Source organism: Oncorhynchus masou, chromosome 10 (genome assembly GCF_036934945.1).
Source record: "Oncorhynchus masou masou isolate Uvic2021 chromosome 10, UVic_Omas_1.1, whole genome shotgun sequence".
In the NCBI taxonomy this organism is placed as follows: Eukaryota; Metazoa; Chordata; class Actinopteri; order Salmoniformes; family Salmonidae; genus Oncorhynchus; species Oncorhynchus masou.
The window spans coordinates 28143234-28166808 of NC_088221.1; the positions used below are offsets into that span (position 1 = coordinate 28143234).

A 23575-nucleotide genomic window follows, 5' to 3' on the forward strand; every position below is an offset into this window, starting at 1 on the left:
TTATTTTGGTTAGATTTATTTTTTCCACAAACAAATAAAAAATAAAACATTGTACAGCATAAAAACATTGAGCATGACATCAAGACAAATCCTCCAACATAGCACAGTCAAATAGTATCTCACAAGTTACAATACAGAACTGAATGGGTTCACAAGCAATCACCTCCCAGTCTTAGAAACATTACAAATAAAATGCATCTAGCTTCTAGAATTGTCGTTTCTATCGGTGATACTAGCAAGCATTTGTTCATGAGATGCAACCTCCAACATTGATTGGAGGCATGACCCTTCCAAATTCTAAGGATTACTCTAGCTGCTGTAACGATACCAACAGTGATCAGTGCAAATTCCTCATTTGTTATCTAATGTAACTCTGTTCTATTGCCCAAGAGACATTCTCAGTGAAACTGGAATTGTTAACCCCAACCATTCCTCCAGATATTTCAAAACATCCTTCCAGAAATGTGTAACTAATGTTCATTCCCATATTGCGTGTAAAAATGTCCCAGTGTCTTTTTGACATTTTCAACACAGAATTGTTGGTCAGCCCTGTTGGGTTCTAATAAAACCTATGTAGTAACTTATATTAAGTAAGTTGCCCCCTGGCTTCCCTTATGTTCCTCCCTGAGCTGGACAAGATCTTCAAACAGGTATCATCCTCTATTTTACACTTTAGGTGCCTCTACTCAACAAATTGGATGCAGTCTATCACAGTGAAATCCGTTTTGTCACCAAAGCCCCATATACTACCCACCATTGCAACCTGTACGCTCTCGTTGGCTGGCCCTCGCTTCATACTCGTCGCCAAACCCACTGGCTCCATGTCATCTACAAGACCCTGCTAGGTAAAGTCCCCCCTTATCTCAGCTCGCTGGTCACCATAGCATCTCCCACCTGTAGCACACGCTCCAGCAGGTATAGCTCTCTAGTCACCCTCAAAACCAATTCTTCCTTTGGCCGCCTCTCCTTCCAGTTCTCTGCTGCCAATGACTGGAACGAACTACAAAAATCTCTGAAACTGGAAACACTTATCTCCCTCACTAGCTTTAAGCACCAACTGTCAGAGCAGCTCACAGATTACTGCACCTGTACATAGCCCACCTATATTTTAGCCCAAACAACTACCTCTTTCCTTACTGTATTTAATTAATTAATTAATTAGATTTCGCTCCTTTGCACCCCATTATTTTTTTATTTCTACTTTGCACATTCTTCCATTGCAAATCTACCATTCCAGTGTTTTACTTGCTATATTGTATTTACTTCGCCACCATGGCCTTTACCTCCCTTATCTCACCTCATTTGCTCACATCGTATATAGACTTGTTTATACTGTATTATTGACTGTATGTTTGTTTTACTCCATGTGTAACTATGTCGTATGTGTCGAACTGCTTTGCTTTATCCTGGCCAGGTCACAATTGTAAATGAGAACTTGTTCTCAACTTGCCTACCTGGTTAATTAAAGGTGAAATAAAAAATAAGGTACATTTGATATATTGTTCTGAGGTGTTTACAGTCTTTACTCTGCAGATGATGAAATATTGAGTAGAAAATGGCTGCTTTATGTTTGGGTAATTCCAAATACTCAGCTATTGGGTTCTTTCCTGGATTTCATTGATAGCCGGTTAACAAACATTCTCTCAATTGTAAATATTTCCAGAAATGTCCCGTCTCCAACATCCTATTTTCGTACCAAATCGGAGTAGGACATTAAAACATCTTCATTGTACAGATCACCTATAGTATGAATTCCTTTCATTAGCCACTGTTTCCAGTACACAGCCTTCTTTCCTATCCGTAGCCTAGGATTGTGCCACAATGATGAGTATCCTTGTTTTAGATGTGAAATTCCACACATCTTGTGTACTGTTCCTACACCTCTGAGTGTAACAAAATTGAGTTGGGAGAGGTCTATTGAAACTCTCATGTAAGACTATGTGAGAGTATCAACAGAAGTGAAAGGATAACTTTATTGTTATCTATTGTTATACAATCCAAGCCAGCATCCCTTTGCCCCAAAGCTTTGCCAATTTAGCCATTTCAAATTATAAATTGTACAATTTAACATCTGGTGAAGCCAAGCCTCCAACATCCCTTGGTGAGCACATTTTATTCATATTAATCCTGTGTTTTTCCCTATCCCACAAAGTATTTAGTTAATTTGTCATGTTGTTCAGTCTGAAATATTCATAGGTAACATTGCATAGATATAATAAAATTGTGGGACCACAACCACTTTAATCACATTGATCTTTCCCCATAAAGTTACCTTTTACCATTTTTCTACAAATGGTCTTAATCTTTAATCGTAGTGGCTCAAAATTTGTCTCTCCACTTGGTCCAAATTTGAGCTCAACTTAATGCCCAAATATTTAATCCCAGTAGGAATCCATTTGAAATTAAATAGGGTAATGGTTCCATAGTAACATATGGCATTAATTGGCATTGCTTCTGACTAATTGCAAGATGGCGCTGAGAGATGGTCGCCTCGCTTCGAGTCCTTAGGAAACTATACAGCATTTTGTTTTTTTATGCATTATTTCTTACATTGTTACCCCAGGAAATATTAAGTCTTATTACTACATACAGACAAACTGAGCAACAGCACCTCTTCAACGTCAGGAGGCTGAAGAAATGTGGCTTGTCACCCAAAACCCTCAAACTTTTACAGATGCACCACCGAGAACATCCTGTCGGGCTGTATCACAGCCTGGTACAGCAACTACACTGCCCTCAACCGCAAGGCTCTCCAGAGGGTGGTGCGGTCTGCACAACGCATCACCAAGGGCAAACTACCTGTCCTCAAATGACACCTACAGCACCCGATGTCACAGGAAGGCCAAAAAGATCATCAAGGACAACCACCCGAGCCAATGCCTGTTCACACCGCTACCATCCAGAAGGCGAGTTCAGTACAGGTGCAGCAAAGCTGGGACCGAGGGACTGAAAAACAGCTTCTATCTCATGGCCATCAGACTGTTAAACAGCCATCACTAACTCAGAGGCTGCTCCCTACATTGAGACCCAATCAGTGGCCAATTTAATAAATGGATCCCTAATCATTTTAAACAATGCCACTTTATTAATGATTACATATCTTATCTTACTCATAGCCTATGTATACACACTATCTTATACCATCTATTGCACTTGTGTATGCCGCTCAGCCATCGCTCATCCATATATATTTCTATGTACATATTCGCATTCACCCCTTTAGATGTGTGTATTAGGTAGTTGTTGGGAAATTGTTAGATAGTACTGCACTGTTGGAACTAGAAGCACAAGCATTTCGCTACTCGCATTAACCTCTGCTAAACAAGTGTATGTGGTCGATAAAACTGTATTTGATTTACTCCAATTGATTTTGTAGCCTGCCATACTAGAATATGATTCAATACAAGTAAGTAATTGTGGTACAGACTGAAGAGGATCAGAGACCAGCAGTAGAATATCATCTGCATACATAAACAGCTTGAATTATTTTCCTCCTCAATGTACACCCCTGATTTCTGGATCTGTTCTTATCATTGTCGCAAGGGCTCTAAAACTATGGTGAACAGGAGAGGGAAGATCGAGCAACACTGCCTTGTGCCTCTAGAAAGACTAAAAAAAGGGAGACATAATTCCATTTGTACTGATGCTTTAGGATTAGAATAGAGGACCCTATCCATTTTGAAGTCAGGTCCAGAACCACATTTTTCTAGGGTTCTTAAGAGAAAAGCCCACTCTACCCTATCAAATGCCTTCTCAGAATCTAATGAGAAAGCAGCGATAAGAACGATATTTGATCGGTTTAACTAAATGAGATGTAAAAGCCTCTTAACAGTTGAAGTCTGGTTCTTAATAAATCCTACTTGGTCACTATGTATAATATTAGGTAGTGCCATCTAAGCGTATTGCTAGGGTCTTCGTAAAAATCTTACTATCCACACGGAGGCTGATCGCTCTAAAATTCCCAGGTTCTGTAGTATCTCTATCCTTTTTAGGAATCAGCCATATCAAAGCCTCATTAAAAGGTGTCCGGAAGGGAGCCATTTTTAAATGCCTCCTGGAAAAACCACTGTCAATACAGGTTTAAGAATGTCAATATAATTTATAATATTCTACAGGAAGGCTGTCTAGATCCAGTGATTTCCCTGCTTTCATAGATATAATGGCAGCTCTAACATCCTCTTCTGTTATAGTACAGTCCATGTCCTCTACCTGATAATCTAGGTAATTCTGTACCCATATCTATAGGGCTCGCTGAAAAGGAGGAAATTAGTGATGCACCGATGTTACTTTTTTGGCAGATACAGATATCCAATTATTTCCTTGCTTAAAAAAAACAAGATATTTAACATTTTAGAAGCCTTAAGCATTCTAGTACAGTTAAATAGCTGAAACACACATGGATGCAGCGGTCTAAGGCACTGCATCACAGTGCAAGAGGAGTCACTACAGTCCCTGGTTCGAATCCAGGCTGTATCACATCCGGCCATGATTGGGAGGGCGGGACACAATTGGCCCAGCGTCGTCTGGGGTAGTCTTACATTGTAAATAAGAATGTTCTCACATGACTTTCCATGTTAAATAAAAGGTTTGCACACAGACACACAAGTTATTTTGTTGGCATTTACATACACTACCGTTCAAAAGGTTTGGGGTCACTTAGAAATTACCGTTAAAAAGGCAACTTTTGTTCCATTAAAATACAGTGTAGACATTGTTAATGTTGTAAATGACTATTGTAGCTGAAAACTGCTGATTTTTTTGTGTAATATCTACATAGGCGTACAGAGGCTCATTATCAGCAACCATCACTCCTGTGTTCCAATGGCACGTTGTGTTAGCTAATCCACGTTTATCATTCACAAAAAAGGCTAAATAATCATTAGAAAACCCTTTTGCAATTATGTTAGCACAGCTGAAAACTGTTGATCTGATTAAAAAAAGCAATAAAACAGTCCTTCTTTTGGACTAGTTGAGTATCTGGAGCATCAGCATTTGTGGGTTCGATTACAGGCTCAAAATGGCCAGAAACAAAAGACATTTCTTTTGAAACTTGTCAATCTATTCTTGTTCTGAGAAATGAAGGCTATTCCATGCGAGAAATTAACAAGAAACTGAAGATCTCATACAACGCTGTGTACTACTCCCTTCACAGAACAGAGCAAACTGTCTCTAACCAGAATAGAAAGAGTGGGAGACCCCGGTGCACAACTGAGCAAGAGGACAAGTACCATTAGAGTGTCTAGTTTGAGAAACAGACAACTCATAAATCCTCAACTGGCAGCTTCATTAAATAGTACCTGCAAAACACCAGTCAACGTCAACATTGAAGAGGCGACTCCGGGATGTTGGCCTTCTAGGCAGAGTTGCAAAGAAAAAAACATCTCAGACTGGCAAATAAAAAGATGGGCATAACAACAAACACTGGACAGAGATATGCATTTTCCTTTGCAACTCTGCAATTTCTGTTTCAGGCTGGTTGTATTGGTGCTGGCTACAGTTGAAGTTGGAAGTTCACATACTCAGGTTGGAGTAATTAAAACTCGTTTTTTTAACCACTCCACAAATTTCTTGTTAACAAACTATAGTTTTGGCAAGTCGGTAGGACATCTACTGTGTGCATGACAAGTAATTTTTCCAACAATTGTTTACAGACATTATTTCGGAGGTTACATACACAAAATTGACTTTGCCTTTAAACAGCTTGGATAATTCCAGTAAAATGTCATAGATTTAGAAGCTTCTGATAGGCTAATTGACATCATTTGAGTCAATTGGAGGTGTTCCTGTGGATGTATTTCCTACCCTCAAATCAGTGCCGCTTTGCTTAACATCATAGAAAATCAGAAATCAGCCAAGACCTCAGAAAGAAAATTGTAGACCACCACAAGTCAGGTTCATCCTTGGGAGCAATTTCCAAATGCCTGAAGGTACCATGTTCATCTGTACAAACAATAGTACGCAAGTATAAACACCATGGGACCACGCAGCTGTCATATCACTCAGGAAGGAGATGCGTTCTGTCTCCTAGAGATGAATGTACTTTGGATGCGAAAAGTGCAAATCAATCCCAGAACAACAGCAAAGACCTTTTGAAGATGCTGGAGGAAACAGGTACAAAAGTATCTATATCCAGAGTAAAACGAGTCCTATATCAACATAACCTGAAAGGCCACTCAGCAAGGAAGAGGCCACTGCTCAAAAACCACCATAAAAAAGCCAGACTACGGTTTACAACTGCACATGGGGACAAAGATGGTACTTTTTGGAGAAATGTCCTCTGGTCTGATGAAACAAAAATGGAACTGTTTGGCCATAATGACCATCATTATGTTTGGAGGAAAAAGGGGGAGGCTTGCAAGCAGAAGAACACCACCCCAACAGTGAAGCAAGAGGATAGCAGCATCATGTTGTGGGGGTGCTTTGCTGCAGGAGGGACTGGTGCACTTCACAAAATAGATGGCGTCATGAGGATGGAAAATTATGTGGATATATTGAAGCAACGTCTCAAGACATCAGTCAGGAAGTTAAAGCTTGGTCGCAAATGGGTCTTCCAAATGGACAATGACCCCAAGCAGACTTCCAATGTTGTGGCAAAATGGCTTAAGAGGGCCTCCCGGGTGGCGCAGTGGTTAAGAGTGCTGTACTGCAGTGCCAACTGTGCCATCAGAGACTCTGGGTTCGCGACCAGGATCTGTCATTACCGGCCGCGACCGGAAGGTCCGTGGGGCGACGCACAATTGGCCAAGCATCGTCTGGGTTAGGGAGAGCTTGGCCGGTAGGGATGTCCTTGTCTCATCGCGCACCAGTGACTCCCGTTGCGGGCCGGGTGCAGTGCGTGCTAACCAAGGTTGCCAGATGCACTGTTTCCTCAGACACATTGGTGCGGCTTGGTTGGGTTGTGTTTTGGAGGACGCATGACTTTCAACCTTCGTCTCTCCCGAGCCCGTATGGGAGTTGTAGCGATGAAACAAGATAGTAGCTACTAAAACAATTGGATACCACGAAATTGGGGAGAAAAAGGGGTAAAATTCAACAACAAAATAAAAACAAAAAAAATGGCTTAAGGACATCAAAGTCATGGTATTGAGCCCTGACCTCAATCCTATAGAACATTTCTGGGCAGAACTGAATAAGAGAGTGTGTGAGCAAGGAGGCCTACAAACCTGACTCAGTTACAGCAGCTCTGTCAGGAGGAATGTGCCAAAATTCACCCAACTTATTGTGGGAAGCTTGTGGAAGTCTACCTGAAACATTTGACCCAAGTTAAACAATTGAATGGCAATGCTACCAAATACTAATTGAGTGCATGTACATTTGTGATGAAAGAAATAAAAGCTGAAATAAAATCACTATTATTCTGACATGTCACATTCTTAAAATAAAGTAGTGATCCTAAATGACCTAAGACAGGGAATTTTTACTAGGATTGAATGTTAGGAATTCGGAAAAACTGAGTTTGTGTATTTGGCTAAGGTGTATGTAAACTTCTGACTTCAACTGTAGGTACCAAGGTAAAGCTAGCTTCCCCCGAAGTTGCAGTCGAACAAATTATGCTTTATTACCAAAGCGGTATTGAAAACGCATCGTTCATGGCCGGTGTTTGCAGACGTTTATACAGCTTTGACAGTGGTACTGTAACTTTTGACACGCAAAGACCCAAATGGCGTTCCATTGTATGCATGTCGTGACGCTAATAGCAGTGGCGCTATCCGGTAGGGCAACATCTGAAAAATAGCGGACTAGGTAGTGTGTACCGGCGCTCGACCAGTCGGTGAAAGCCAACACCACCCACAACAGAGAACGGTTGATTGTCAAGGGCAATGAATTCCATTATCTTGGCTTTAATGAATTTCGGCCTTTGAATTTTCTTACTCTTTCAAATGACTGCTCGAAATGTTGACTGCTCGACCCACACAGCAGACATTGTGGGCTAAGTTAGGAACGCTGTGTTGCACGTGTAGCGCATCATTACATCACGTACCTACGTTATATAGGTATGCACGTCAGCTTTGGCATCGGCGTTAAAATAGACATCGGCCGATACCGATGTTGGCATTTTTAGTTAATATTGTCTGATTCCGATATGTTCACCTATATAAATCATGCATCTCTAATATAAATCTTCATAAAAACATTGAAACACTTTCTCTTTGGATGAAGTCACCTTCTTAATTGCTGGAATTGTTAGAAGTGTTCAGCATTTTTAGTTGTCTTACTAGTAGCCCGCCCATAGTCTCACCTCCCTCATAAAAACTGGTTAAAAAAGTATAAAAACAGTACATATTCTGCCTTTTTGTTATCCATTTCATGTAACTGAAATGTCAATTTGCAGGCAGTTTGAAATGTGCCATCTGTAAAATGTCTTGTCAAATCCCTTCCCATGTCTAATATTTTTACTGCTTCAACCCTTTCACTCTTCTTTTTGGACGCATGTGCCATTATTTTCCATCGAATATATGCTTTATAGGTTTCCCATACCATGAAACTCTTTTCCGGTTGAGCCTATGTTGATCTCAAAAAAGGATGTAAGATCATCTGCTAGCGATTGGCTAAATATCTCATCTTGTAATAGCATGGTCTATATCAATATGTAACTCTACTATAGCATGATCTGTGAGGGCAATGGGCCCAATCTTGCAATGAATCACATTATTAACCATGAAATTAGATATCAAGAAGAAATCTATTCTAGTGTGTGTCTTATGAAAGTGGGTAAAATAGGTATATTCTCTATCATTAGGATGGACTAATCTCCATATGTCTGTAAGGCCCATATCCTCTTCTAGCATATGTATTGCAAGTCTATCCTTTGGCGTGGAGTTACTTGTAAATGTACTTCTATCAATCATCACTAGGTTGAAGTCTCCAGCAAGGACGATCTGCCCCTCCATATTTCCCAGTATAACGTTTACCTCATGAGATATAGATATATATATCCATCCATCCATGTTATCATTGTAAGGAGCATATATGCTATATATGCCCATTTATAAAAGAGCCTCAATGCAGATAAGCCTGCCAAACTCGTCAGTGTTGCTTCAAAATTAAGTATTTTGTTTATCAGAATAATCACCCCATTTTGTTTGGAATCAAATGAGCTATGATAACCTTCTGCAACCCAGCCTCCACTAAATTTCAGTGCCTCTGTTAAATGTGATTCCTGGGTGAACACAATATTTGCCTGTTTTGATTTTAAAATGTCAATCTTTTCCTTGGTTACCACAACCATTTATATTCCAATAGATTGTTTACATAACTAATCATCACAAATATGGCTAATGGTTATAGCCTGTGAGTGTAAAGTGTCCCATTTCACACATGTATATAACATTTCATGATATATGCTCCAGCTGTACAATAAAACAGTGTAAATAAACATAGAAAACCAATCCCAAAATAAAACAGCAACTAGGAACGTAACATTGCTTCTTGATGATAGATAAGAACCTGCAGTCTCAACTTAAAATTCCTTATGGTCTGTGAGGCACTTGAAAGCCTAGGCTAAATTAGCAACACTCCCGTGTCCCGCAAACACATAAGCTACCTTCATTTGTATAGTAAACAGCATACAATTCAACTTGTATTTTACTACGTCTCATCTTTATTTAGGCTAAACACCTTACTCTAGCAAAAATTCAGGAGGACTTGTTGTTTGTTTGCTAGCCAATGTGGCCTTCTGTGAATAGGCTTGAAGTTTTTCGTGTGTATTGACATTCCAATAACGCCACCTTAGCGAGCCGTTTCAAAATGTGAATTATCTTTATATTAAACTGTACTACAAGTCAATATATTAAGACAAACATGAAAGTGTGTGCCATTAAATTTCAGTATTTACATTTGGGTATTAGGAGCTCTCTAATGTGCTGCCTTCTTTTTTGGCGGTCCCACGTGAGTCCTGCATCAATCATTCTTAAAATGGAGGAAGTTTGGAACCACCAAGACTCTTCCTAGAGCTGGCTGCCCGGCAAAACTGAGCAATCGGGGAAGGGCCTTGGCCAGGAAGGTGACCAAGAACCAGATGGTCACTGACAGAGCTCCAGAGTTCCTCTGTGGAGATGGGGGAATCATCCAGAAGGACAACCATCTCTGCAGCACTCTACCAACCAGATGGAAGCCACTCCTCAGTAAAAAGCACATGACCTCCTACTTCGAGTTTGCCAAAAGGCACCTGAAGGACTCAGACCATGAGAAAATTATTCTCTAGAAACCAATATTGAACGCTTTGGCCTGAATGCCAAGCGTCACGTCTGGAGGAAACCTTGCTCCCTCCCTACGGTGAAGCATGGGTGGCAGCATCATGCTGTGGGGATATTATTCAGCTGCGGGACTGGGAGACTAGTCAGGACCGAGGGAAAGATGAAAGGAGCAAAGTACATGGAGATCCTTGATGAAAACCTGCTCCAGAGCGCTCAGGACATCAGACTGGGTCAAAGGTTCACCTTCCAAGAGGACAACGATCCTAAGAACACAGTCAAAACAAGGCACAAGTGGCTTTGGGACAAGTTTCTGAATGTCCTTGAGTGGCCCAGCCAGAGCCCAGACTTGAACCTGTTTGAACATCTCTGGACAGACCTGAAAATATATATATGTGCGGAGATGCTCCCCATCCAACCTGGTAGAGAATAAATGAAAGAAACTCCAAATACAGGTGCCCCAAGCTTGTAGCATCATACACAAGAAACTCAAGGCTGAACTCGCTGCCAAAGTACTGAGTAAAGGGTCTGAATACTTATGTAAATGTAATATTTTAGTAAAATAATACACACATTTTCTATAATTTATAGAAACCAATTTTTGCTTCGTCATTATTGGGTATTGTGTGTAGATTAGGGAGGGAAAACACATTTTTAATCAATTTTAAAAATAAGGCTGTTATGTAACAAAATGCGAGTCAAGGGGTTTGATTACTTTCCGAATGTATATGCCATATCAATTAATAAGGCTGATGGAACAGATCAGAATGTTTAGCTTAAAATGTTGCTAAACTACTATTTCTTCACATTTTAGGCACAGCAATGTACACATAGCAGTAGGCTTACGCATGAATGTTCCAAAATTCAATTGCGGGAAAACACCATTCTAAAATGAGCACCGCACATGCGAGCGGTTTCATGGCCAGAGATGGAAATATCGGTGAGAAACTTTGAAAGAAGGGAGATTAAAGATGCAACAACTTTCATGGGTCGCTAATATAACTAGGATAATGCATTCAGCTGCGAGACAATGAAAGTTTAAAGAAAACCAATAGAATGAATATGAGTAAGTCAAAAAAAAATGCTACTTCGAAGCAAGATAATGCCTCATAATATGAAGTAAAATGTCCAGGTGTCAAACAATGAAGCAACAGGAAAAGTCCAGGGATGCTAAGGCCTAAATGTCTTCTGGTAGATGGAAAGGCTTTCCCAAAAACTCTATTAAAATGTTAGGCATAGTCTACTTTGGAGCTAGTCATCTGCCAGAAGATAATGATAATTAGCATCAATCCAGTGGCCATTTCTTTTGCAAACTCCATCTCATGTACAACAGAAATACTGCTAACCAAACAGTGCTACGTGCTTGCACACTTCGAGTTAAAAGGCAACTACACTCAAATCAACATTAGATTTTTCAAATTTGGTCTCCTGATGTGGTTTAAGCATTAGAACATAGAATTGTGTTGTATTTATGTTTAAAAAAACATTTTTTTTAAAGTGACTGAGAGCCAAATCTGAAACCTGTACATTTCTGACTCAGTTGACAGTCTCATTTATCAGTTTCAATAGGAGGACTAATATTAGCCTACTTGCCCAGTACAGCTTGGGTTGGCCTGACTAAAAGACCAATATGGAATTTATGATTTTAGGTCATTCAGAGTGTAAAAGTCACCGTTTCTCATAGGGCACCTTTCCTTCACTGGGCGGGCATTTTAGAAATGTTTTAGCATATGGTATAACCACTTCTCCAGGCACCACTATCAGCGCATAAGCTTACAAATGAACCAACTCCAAACTAACAAGTCACCCAGAGCCAGTAAGGAGTCATTGCATCATTTCCCCTCTCTCTGCTTCATCTTAATACAAGATCCAAAAAATATAGATATTGAAAGAGCTATTGTGTAATGCTCATTCCTTTTCAGTTCTGCTTTTCCTTTCCATCTGATTTAGGGTGATAACTCCAGCTGACAAATTGAGTTTTAAATAGAACACACAGACCTGTGTAAGTATACTAAACAGGCATATCAAGTGTTTTCATCAGTGGAGGTATTTTAGCAACTGACCAGTAACTTTGAAATAACCCAGAATAAATAGCTAAAATAACTATGCACTATGCAGAAATCGCTTCACCATTTCCTGGTTGCTAAAATTAATAGATTGCCTAATTTCAGTTTGTGACAAAGAAGCAAGTATTGTGTAGAGAATCATCTAAACCACTGTGAAATATACAGCACCAGTCAAAAGTTTGGACACACCTACTCATTCAACAGTTTTTCATTATTTTTACTATTTTCTACATTGTAGAATAATAGTGAAGACATCAAAATTATGAAAGAACATATGGAATCAAGTAGTAAATATGGAATCAAGTAGTAAAAAATCAAATAAGTGTTAAACGAATCAAAATATATTTGAGATTCTTCAAAGTAGCCCCCCTTCGCTTTGTGGTCAGCTTTGCACACTCTTTGGTAAAAGACTGTCCATATTATGGCAAGAACAGCTCAAATAAGCAAAGAGAAATGACAGTCCATCATTACTTTAAGACATGAAGGTCAGTCAATCCAGAACATTTCAAGAACTTTGAAAGCTTCTTCAAGTGCAGTCGCAAAAACCATCAAGCGCTATGATGAAACTGGCTCTCATGAGGACCGCCACAGGAAAGGAGAACCAGAAAGGAGAATCAGTCCTTTGGTCTGATGAGTTCAAATGTGAGATTTTTGGTTCCAACCGCCGTGTCTTTGTGAGACGCAGAGTAGGTGAACGGATGATCTCCACATGTGTGGTTCCCACCGTGAAGCATGGATGTGTGAAGGTGTGTGAAGGGGTGCTTTGCTGGTGACACTGTGATTTACTTAGAATAAGGCATTCTTAACCAGCATGGCTATCACAGCATTCTGCAGTGATACGCCATCCCATCTGGTTTGCGCTTAGTGGGACCATCATTTGTTTTTCAACAGAACAATGACCCAACACACCTCCAGGCTGTGTTAGGGCTATTTCACCAAGAAAGAGAGTGATGGAGTGCGGCATCAGATGCCCTGGCCTCCACAATCACCAGACCTCAAACCAGTTGAGATGGTTTGGACTGCAGAGTGAAGGAAAAGCAGCCAACAAGTGCTCAGCAAGACTGCTGCAAGTGCTCAGCAAGACTCCTTCAAGACTGTTGAAGCATTCCAGGTGAAGCTGGTTGAGAGAATGCCAAGAGTGTGTAAAGCTGTCAACGGGTGGCTATTTGAAGAATCTCAAATATATTTTGATTTCTTTAACACTTATGGTTACTACATGATTCCATGTGTTATTTCATAGTTTGTCTTCACTATTATTCTACAATGTTGAAAATAGTAAAACAAATAAAGAAAAGTCATTGAATGAGTAGGTGTCCAAACTTTTGACTGGTACTGTATATTCCAAAACCGAAAATATTGTATTTTCAGCTGGTGTACAAAACCGAAAGTAGAAGAAGAAAAAAATGAAACTTAAACATGGGAAGCATAGAAATAGCACACATAGAACAGATCTACTGCTTCGTAGACTTGCTTTCAATGAGAATGACAGATCGATAAGTCTATGTTCTATGTGAAATTGGTTGGGTTACACAAAAAGTGACATATTGCAGCTTTAACATTCTACTGCATAACAATTCCGGTTTCATTTCCAGTGATGGATCATCCATTTTAGCAAATGTCTTGGGTTTACTCAAAAGTATTTGCTGAACAGTTTGCTGGTTATTTTTCTATTTGCAGACAATTTGGTCCTTTGAACAAACCAACAAAAATAGCCTGAAGATAAGGTACATGTTACATTTTAAAATCGTAACACACACACAGTGCAACACTTAGAAACTGATACAATGTGGGAATATACCCACAACTCAATGCATGTGTGTGTGTGTGTGTGTGTGTGTAGCCCTGTAGATGTAGGTCAGCAAGGTTGGTAAGCTAAACAGAGAGAATGGTGTGTATAGGGCCTCACCCGTGCATCGTACTCCAGGACAAAGGGAGGGATGTCTATCTGTTCAGGCAGGATACAGGTGAACAGCTGCTGGAGGGTCTCTACATGATGGACCTTCTGCTTCATCCCTGACACACTGAACGTAGTGAAGAACCAGGTGGACACCTGACAAGAGAAATTAACATAGGATAAGAAACATTGAAAACTGGTGAAAATGAGGGGGTATTTACAATTGGACTTGCCCTGAAGGTTCAATTGTAATACTTGTTTATAACACAGATGTGTTTTGGCTGAAGCCTTCCACTGTATTTAAGTGGTAATCTATTGAGACGAATGTACTACTCCCTAAAATCCACTTATTAGGTTTGATTGAATAAGGCCAATAGACTTCACTCTCCTCTTCAGTATGCAAGTGTGTGCTTTGCTTCCCATTCCAAACCATTTAAACCCATTTTCAGCATGCATTCTAATGACCCCAGCACAATGCCTGGCCCATCTCTCATACACACCTCAGAGTCAAGTTACCTCGGAGTTCCTGGATCCTTTAAATTTACCTTTTTAGTAGATTGCTAAACTGTGAGCCTTCTCCCATCTAAAGGGCTGATTCAACTCAGTAACAAAGCAGATGAGACCAGAGGTTGAAGCTTGAACAGGGTAATGTGTCAGGGAGGCTCACAGCCAAAATAAGTCTTGGTGAAACTACAGAATAGTAGTGGGGTGGTGTGTGTGTGTGCGCGTGTGAAAAGAGCCCTGCTGATCTTGGTCAGAAAAGATTGTAAACTTAACAGAGGGCATAAAACAGTCAATTCAGAAAGTAAACCAAATTCCAAGTCCAAATTTTCCTCATTGAAAATAATTTTTATTTCAGTGTACCTGAACTCACTGGAATTGACCCCAACCCTGGTATATACTGTACATATCCTAATAATGCCTAGTAGTAGAAATACACCTAACAAGTGTTTGAGAATAAGTAAAACAGGGGTACTGTTGACTTTACCTTAGAGCGAAAAGAGGGGTGTACAAAGTAGAAAGCCCTCAAGTTATTCTTAAACCTGGAATACAAAACAAAGCAAAAGCCATTTCACTATTGACATGTCACTATTGGCTAGCATGTTAAATAGTTATAATTATTATAATGATTTATTATCGCCCTTGAGAAAAAAAACAGCAATATCAAAAATATGCATGGAAAGAAGACTTAAGCACAAGAAGCATAGAAATAGCGCACATAGAACAGATCTACTGCTTCTTAGACTTGCTAGCAATGAGAATGACAGATCTATACGTCACATTTCTATGTGAATTTGGTTGGGTCGACCAAAAAAGTTACATTGTAGCTTTAACATTCAACTACATAGCAATTCCAGTTGTTTCCAGTGATGGATCACCCATTTTAACTGCCATCAAGTTCTTCAAGCTGCTTAGGTTTACTCAAGTATTTCCAGAACAGTTCTGGTTATTCTTCTTTTTGCATTCAATTGGGTCCTTTGAACATATTTTTTTTTACAAAACGACCAAAATGTCCATAAAAGTGCTCCAATTGTTGCGTTGTCCTCAGGCCAAGGTACTGTCAAAAGAACACAAACTAGAAAAAAATGTAAATCATCCAAGGCCATCCAACAGCATGCGCACACATAACCCTCTACCCTTTCCCATGCCTCTCTGACATGGACATGCAACATCAATAGGCTACAACTGCCTATGTAACTAACATGCAATTACATGGTTTTAGTCCCCAAATGTGGAACCAACCCATCATCACTCAGAGGCACATTTTGTAGACAGTACCCACCCATGGCCAGTACAGGAGTCTGCCTGCTTCCCAGCCGAAACAATTCGGAAGAGTTTGTGACGTTTTGGGCACGTCATTTTTTCTTGAGGCAAGCCGAAGTCAGTGCCACTTTGTCAGTGCCACTTTGTCAGTGCCACTTTGTCAGTGCCACTTTGTCAGTGCCACTTTGTCAGTGCCACTTTGTCAGTGCCACTTTGTCAGTGCCAGGTCAACAGTACAGATTCTTCAATAAAGTCTTGTCATTCAATGAAAGATTATTTTGTTTCTGCATGCAAACGAGTTAGAGGAATACTGCACCACAAATCTTAGATGTAAAATTGCTTGACTAAGACCTCCTCGGCTAAAACGTAGCAGTTTCTCGTTTTTTAAGTGAAGGTCTTTTAAGGGAATATGCGAGCACACTCGTTCGGTTTGGCCGAACTGAAGCATGCTGACACTTTTACAGGACAATTAGGAAAAAAACCACCCCAAACAAATGACCATTTAACCATTGTTTCATCAGTGTTCTGCGAGACCTAAAAGACACCACAGGGAGGTGGAGTAGAGCCTTGTTTGGGCCAGTCCTCAAGGAACAAAATCTGTCTCTTTGGTGGACCAGCCGCTCACTCCCTCATCTCCCCAGCCAGACAGGATCATGAGGCCTAGGGGAAGAATAGTATTGCCAAAATGGACCTCTGCTCCAAGAGCCAACGCTAAAGAGCTATAGGTAAGATGATTCCTAATGTTGCAAGTCCATTTATTGGTCTAGAACAGAGATGGGCAGCTGGCTCGATCAATTTCCAAAAAGGAACTCAGTCGGGGTCTCAACTTACTGTTGAGAGTTAGAATAGTAATTCTGAAATTTGGTTGTGCAGTTTTTCCTCTTATGTCAGTCACTGACAGTCACTCAATTATCCCATGTCAGCTAACATTTTTAATTTTGGTAAATTAGTCTAGCCAACAATTTAAACTTGTAGCAATCATAGTCAAATTACCGTCCGGGGGAACCCCATTGATTTACTTCTCACTCAGATATCATTAAAAATGGCAAACATTTCTCCCCGCTGTCAAGAGTCAGGCAGCTAAAATGTTTTGCTTTCAAGTGGTCCCCCCTCAACAAAATTTCACATAGGGCCCCAAAAAGGCTAGGACTGGCCTTGACTATGTGTGGGTATGGATGTGGGTACGCAGCCCTCCACCCTCAAAGTTTCCCATCACTGGTCTAGAGCAGCAGTGCAGTCATGGAGGACCACACAGTTTCTCTTATGTGGGACATAACTTGCTCATCACAACTACTGGGAAAATAAGTCAGCAGTGCCAAGAGTTATCAAACATGTTCTTCTGGTTGTAAGCTGGTTTATTTGGATGATGGACCTACTACCCCATCAGCATACTGTTTACTGGTGGAAACTCTGAACAAAAATATAAGCACCATTACACAGGTGCACCTTGGGTTGGGGACAATAAAAGTCCACTACAATTTGCACAATGCCACAGATGTCAAGTTTAGGGAGCGTGCAATTGGCATGCTGACTGCAGGAATGTCCACCAATTCTCTGGCAACAGCTCTGATCTCTACCATAAGCTGTCTCCGTCATTTTAGAGAATTTGTCAGTACATCCGACCGGCCTCACAACCGCACAACACGTATATGGTGTCGTGTGGGCGAGTGGTTTGCTGATGTCAACGTTGTGAATAGAGCGCCCTATGGTGGCTTTGGGCCATAAGCTACGGACAACGAACACAATTGCATTTTATTGATGGCAATTTCAATGCACAGAGATACCGAGACAAGATCCTGAGGCCCATTGTCATGCAATTCATCCGCCGCCATCACCTCATGTTTCAGAATTATAATGCACAGCCCCATGTCGCAAGGACCTGGAAGCTGAAAATGTCCCAGTTCTTCCATGGCCTGCAGGCTCACCAGACATATCAACCATTGAGCCTGTTTGAGATGCCCTGGATCGACAAGTAGAGCATCGTGTTCCAGTTCACGCCAATATCCAGCAACTTCGCACAGCCATTGAAGAGGAGTGGGACAACATTCCACAGGCCACAATCAACCGCAGGAAACTGGTGTTTTGTGGGTACTATTTAATGAAGCTGCCAGTTGAGGACTTGTGAGGCCTCCGTTTCTCAAACTAGACACTAAAGTACTTGTCCTCTTGCTCAGTTGTGTACTGGGACCTCCCACTCCTCTTTCTATTCTGGTTAGAGCCAGATTTTTAAAAATACAGTCGGTTGTAGAATCTCTCAATGACTATAACAACTAGCTTCAAAGACTAATCTCACATTGTTCACGAAAGAGGAAGTTGTGTAGTACGACCACTGCTGAGAAGTTGGAGTACTGTGGGTGGTGCTGCCTTATCTATGGCTGTGGGGTTGAGGTGAGAAGGCATCTGGTTCAGCTTTTGTGCAGTGTGAATGTGTCCGTAGACCAGGAAAAAAGTATTTAGTAGTCGACCTCGTCTTAGACAGTAATAGACGTACTAAAGCAGAGGGTACGCATGGTTATGGTGTATAGTGTTGACATTGGCACTGCCAAGTTAAAATGTATGGTGCTGTGACATCTTGAAACAGAAGAGGGGAGATTAGAAGTCACGTAGAACCTGATGCCATTTTCTTCAATTGCACATGAAATTCATTCATGGCCGATTGTTGTCAGCAACAAGCCGGTTGATCAGTGAAGTTTGTAGAGTTGGCCAGAAAAGCAAATATTTTCATAATGTTGGTGTCTTTGATTTGGGCTGTGTCACCGCCAATATATCATTTTCTGGGAACCTTCTCAGAGCGTTGGGAAGCCGTTCCATAACAGACTCCAGGTTTTCAAAACGTATGTGTACCCAAAAGCTATCCCGTTTCAGTTCTCAGAAAGTGGTAATTTGTACATGTAGGTAGGGGTAAAGTGACTATGTATAGATAATAAACAGCGAGGAGCAGCAGTGTAAAAAACAAAGGGGGGGCGTCAATGCAAATAGATGCTACACAAAAAGGTGATAAACCAGAACTGGTCAGTGAAAATCAACTATTACTGGATGAGCCAACTGTACGCTCTAAAGAACTACAGCTGATAGTTCATAGGGGTTAAAGACCGCAGAACAATTCCACAGTAAATCCCCAGTCACAGGGAGAATGGTTTCATCTTACGCATTCAGATTTGATTCACTTGTTGTATCTGGTAACCAACAGTCTAATTGTCTCTCGACTTCAGTTCTCTCTCTCTCTCTCTCTTCACTAAATCAGTAAAATATGTGGTGTGCCTCTTACTTGGTGTCTACAATCTCATGAAGCTTCTTAAGGAATTCAGAGTCCAGATGGTTGTGTTCTCCGGTCAGAGTGTGAAAGTAAACCATCACATACTCCTTCACTGTGATGTGGTCCATGACATGGATGAAGTACAGCAGGGCCTGTAGTGAAGTAATACACACATGGTGGAGAGGTCAAAGTTTGTTCACAGAGCAACAATATTGATTTATTTTCTATTGTGCAACTAAAACGGTGATGTTCATGATGTTGCCTCCAAATGAAGCCTGGTACCTTTTCCATGTCGATGAGGGTGACAGGAATATTTCTGCCCACAAGAACCATCACTGTCCTGCCACACATGTCAACACCTGTGGAAACACACACACCACTAAAAGATAAGATCAGCAGCCTGCCAGTATTACTACACTGCCTCCTAGAGGAGACATGGAACAATTACATTCAGTGAAAAAGGAGGGTGTCATTAGCCTCACTATATTATATCTATGGCTGAAAAAGTATAAAAAGCAATCCAACTAACTAAATTAACGAGTTTGAGGAAAGAGAAAGCAAGAGAAGGAGTGAAAGAAAGATGTCCTGCCATAACAGAGGCTGTTTCATTACTGGTCATTTTTTATCCTGAGAAAGAAAAATGATAAAACTGATTATTTCACCCCCGGATGCTGTGTTCAATGAGCTGGAAAAAGGATTTCACATACAGACACACACTGAACTCACCAGTTTGATATAAGGCTTTCAGTGCTGCTATGTCAGACAAGTCCTCTGCTCTGGCTCGACATAACCAGCGGTTATAACTGCAAAGATAGGAGAGGTTTTAACACATTACAGAAACACTGTACTGACTTAGGGTGTACTGTAAATGTTGGTAAAACTAGGGTATAGGATGCATGGTAGGGATGTAGTGTAACACACTTTCTCTGGTGCTGTTTCTGCATGGTTGCGTCAGACAGCTGGCCCTGCAGGATTAGTTTGCGCTGTTTGTCCACGTCTCCCTCCATCCGGGAAAACGCATGAGTCCCCACCTGGCCCAGGTCTGAGTCTAGAGTCTCCGCCTCAGAGTCAACTACACAGCACACACACAGATACAACAATCTATGAAAATGGCTCAACTCTAAAAGAAAATACACTCTCCCTAACTGTTATATCAACAAATATCATATTTTGAAACCATTGCTCTGAAAAGTCTGTGTGTGTGTTTATTCCAGTGTTTGTTGTCGTTGGGCCTGACTCACACCTCTAGGTCTGGAGTTTTTAATCTAGGGCTGAGCCCCATATGGACAACAGTCATCCAAGGAGAGGCAATATTAAGGCATAAAAGCATACACATGGCTAATGTGAGTAACTGAAGATAGTATACCAGTCCAGTGTATTCATATACATCAACACATCTAGACAACCTTACGGGATGAGAAACCTTTTCAACATTCAAGAAAATATCTGAACACAAGAGGGATTCTGCATTCCTTTATTGAAGACATACCGGTAACTGCCAAAATGAAGGAAACACCAACATAAAGTGTCTTAACAGGGCATTGGGCCACCACGAGCCAGAACAGCTTCAACGCAACTTGGCATAGATTCTACAAGCATCTGGAACTATATTAGAGGGATCTGACACCATTTTTCCATGAGATATTCCATCATTTGGTGTTTTGTTGGTGGTGGAAAACGCTGTCTCAGGCACCACTCCAGAATCTCCCATAAGTGTTCAATTTGGTTGACATCTGGTGACTGAGATGGCCATGGCATATGGTTTACATCATTTTCATGCTCATCAAACCATTCAGTGACTACTCATGCCCTGTGTATGGGGGCATAGCCATGGTAGCCAAAATAATGTCTTGCCTAGCATTTTCATACCCTAAATATGATGGGATGTTAATTGCTCCAGAACCACACCTGTGTGGAAGCACCTGCTTTCAATATACTTTGTATCCCTCATTTACTCAAGTGTTTTCATTATTTTTACAGTTACCTGCAGATCCTCCTCTCAGCCATCAGAGCACCTGTCAGGGCAGCGCTCAGCGGAAAAGATGAACTAACAGAAAGACATGTTTAATTTAACAATTAGGCTCCTAATGCCTTCCACACCGATGTAAGAGCCATCACTCTGTCTGTGTGTAGTGTGTGTTCCACCACTGGCCGAGGGTATGACTGAGATGTTCCACTAACTCGACTATGAAAGATCATCCTGCATTCTTCTCCAATATCCACTGAGTGGATCCATGGATACAAATGACCTGGTTTTAAACCAGGTAGTACTGGCCAGGACTGTGCTGTTCAGACTCCAGGAAACACAGCTGCTGCTTAGAGATGAAGAACTGCCGGTGGCGGCAGGTCTATTATCACCATGTATTTATACAAAGCATCACCTACATGGAATGGATGTTGTTCAGGGCCTAAACTGAACACCCGCCAAATGCGGCTAGATTTTGCAATTGGCGGGTAAGATGTTTATTTCACCAGCCACGTTGGCAGGTGGTCAGGGCTCCACAGTGAGAGCATTTCACTTGTATTTGCAAATAAAAATAGGCTTTCGAAGTCAAGCATGAGCACATTTAGAGCTTAAAAAATAAATAAATATACATATATATTCTACAGTGGCTGTTTTTGAAGTGTTTGTCTTTTTGCTTCATAGCTGGTACCTAATCACACAAAGACCTATGAATCCTAATATATATATATATAAAATACCTCGCGCATTGTGCATAAACACTGCCTGGCTGGAGAGCTGTGCACACTGTGATTGAAGTGAAGATTCATTTTTTCAAGTCTACTAAAGTGAGTGTTTTTTCTTTGTGTTTCTTAGCTATTTACAATGTTTTGTTCACAAGCTAGATTGTTTTTTAATGTTTGAGTACAGTAGCATGTCTTCGCTAAGCAGTCAGATTCTCATATGTCAAAGTCACACTGTCACTGACAACTCCAGCCGCTCCAAGTGCCGTCACCTCCTGCCCTTAAAACAGCAGCTGAACATTTGGCTCATATATTTTGGCTAAAAGATTTGGGTCACATCTTTGGGGTAAAAATGTTGCAATATACCAGATCACTTCTTGCTAGTAATACATATATTGCTTTAGAAACATTACAAAGCATGCTCATCCGTTTTTTTGTTTATGGTATAATTATGTCGGGAAAAATATTTTGGCTTGTAAAAAAATCTGATTGGCTGGTAGATTTTAATTTTTTTTTTTTTTAATCTACCTGCCACAGTGGCTGGTGGATCAAAAAGTTTGTTTCAGGCCCTGATGTTGTTTCTATGGTAACCCTATTGAAACCACTATGCACAACAGCTCAGAGATGAGTCACATCTAGGAGGTTGTGGGAAATGTAGTCTTACCTTCCAGACAGCCTGGATTCTCGGCGATGCGGATCTGTCTCTCTGGGACTACAGGCTCACCTTCAGAGTTCCCGATGTCATTCGGGATTAGGGGCAGGCTGGCACGCTCCTCTTCCTCAGAACGAGGGTAGTAGAGAGGCAGCAGTTTCCTGTATGTGGGCTGTGACACACAAAATGATGTTAACCACACAGATATTAGAAGCCACACACTCACACATGCTTTCTAACACAAAAACCTTCACACACATCCTCAGTTTCTAATCACTATGTGCACTTTTCCTCTTATCGGTGAAATACACTGTCTTTTTGTGTTTGCCATCTTCGACATGAATAATTACCTCAAACTGAAACATTCATGTTATATTTGATATATTTAATGTTCTCTATGAAAAACAAATTAGTGAGTAATCACAAGAAAACTTTCGACACACAGCTTAAATATTTCATGCTCCAAACATTCCCCTTAAGTTGAATTTCACACCAGAAAAAAAATGAACAAGCCAGTGCAATTATATGTACGTAAAACCTAAGCATGTAAAACCTAAGCATGTAAAACCTAAGCATGTAAAACCTAAGCATGTAAAACCTAAGCATGTAAAACCTAAGCATGTAAAACCTAAGCATGTAAAACCTAAGCATGTAAAACCTAAGCATGTAAAACCTAAGCATGTAAAACCTAAGCATGTAAAACCTAAGCATGTAAAACCTAAGCATGTAAAACCTAAGCATGTAAAGCAAGAAAAAAAGAAGACACCTCGTCTGTGTCTGTCACAGCGAACACCACCGTCTCTATGCTCTCTCCATAGTTCTCCAGAAACCTGCGGACCGTTCCTGCAAACACACAGTTAGACACACCATAACAGACAACAGATATGCTTGCTGATGTGTAGTGAGCATTCTGGCAGAAAATGGTTGCTTTGTATCACCCAAGTGGGTGCTAAACATTGGTGGTGGGATAGGTGAGTTTCCCCCTTACAATGTAAAGTGCTTTGAGCACCTACTGCATTTGTAAAGGTGCTATATAAATGCAATAAATTATTATTGCACACACCT

General features: G+C 40.7%; 1 protein-coding gene across 1 annotated transcript in view; it reads right to left on the bottom strand.

The window, feature by feature from the left end:
• Positions 1-23575, bottom strand: part of LOC135547460 (ganglioside-induced differentiation-associated protein 2-like) — a 40607-nt gene that overhangs the window by 7275 nt on the left and 9757 nt on the right. The window contains exons 6-13 of the mRNA XM_064976491.1: positions 23277-23353; positions 22523-22682; positions 20095-20245; positions 19900-19976; positions 19456-19532; positions 19186-19325; positions 15142-15196; positions 14166-14309 (exon numbers count right to left, since the gene is read on the bottom strand). Of these exons, the coding sequence (XP_064832563.1) occupies positions 14166-14309; positions 15142-15196; positions 19186-19325; positions 19456-19532; positions 19900-19976; positions 20095-20245; positions 22523-22682; positions 23277-23353 (881 nt within the window). The remainder of the gene's footprint in view (positions 1-14165; positions 14310-15141; positions 15197-19185; positions 19326-19455; positions 19533-19899; positions 19977-20094; positions 20246-22522; positions 22683-23276; positions 23354-23575) is intronic.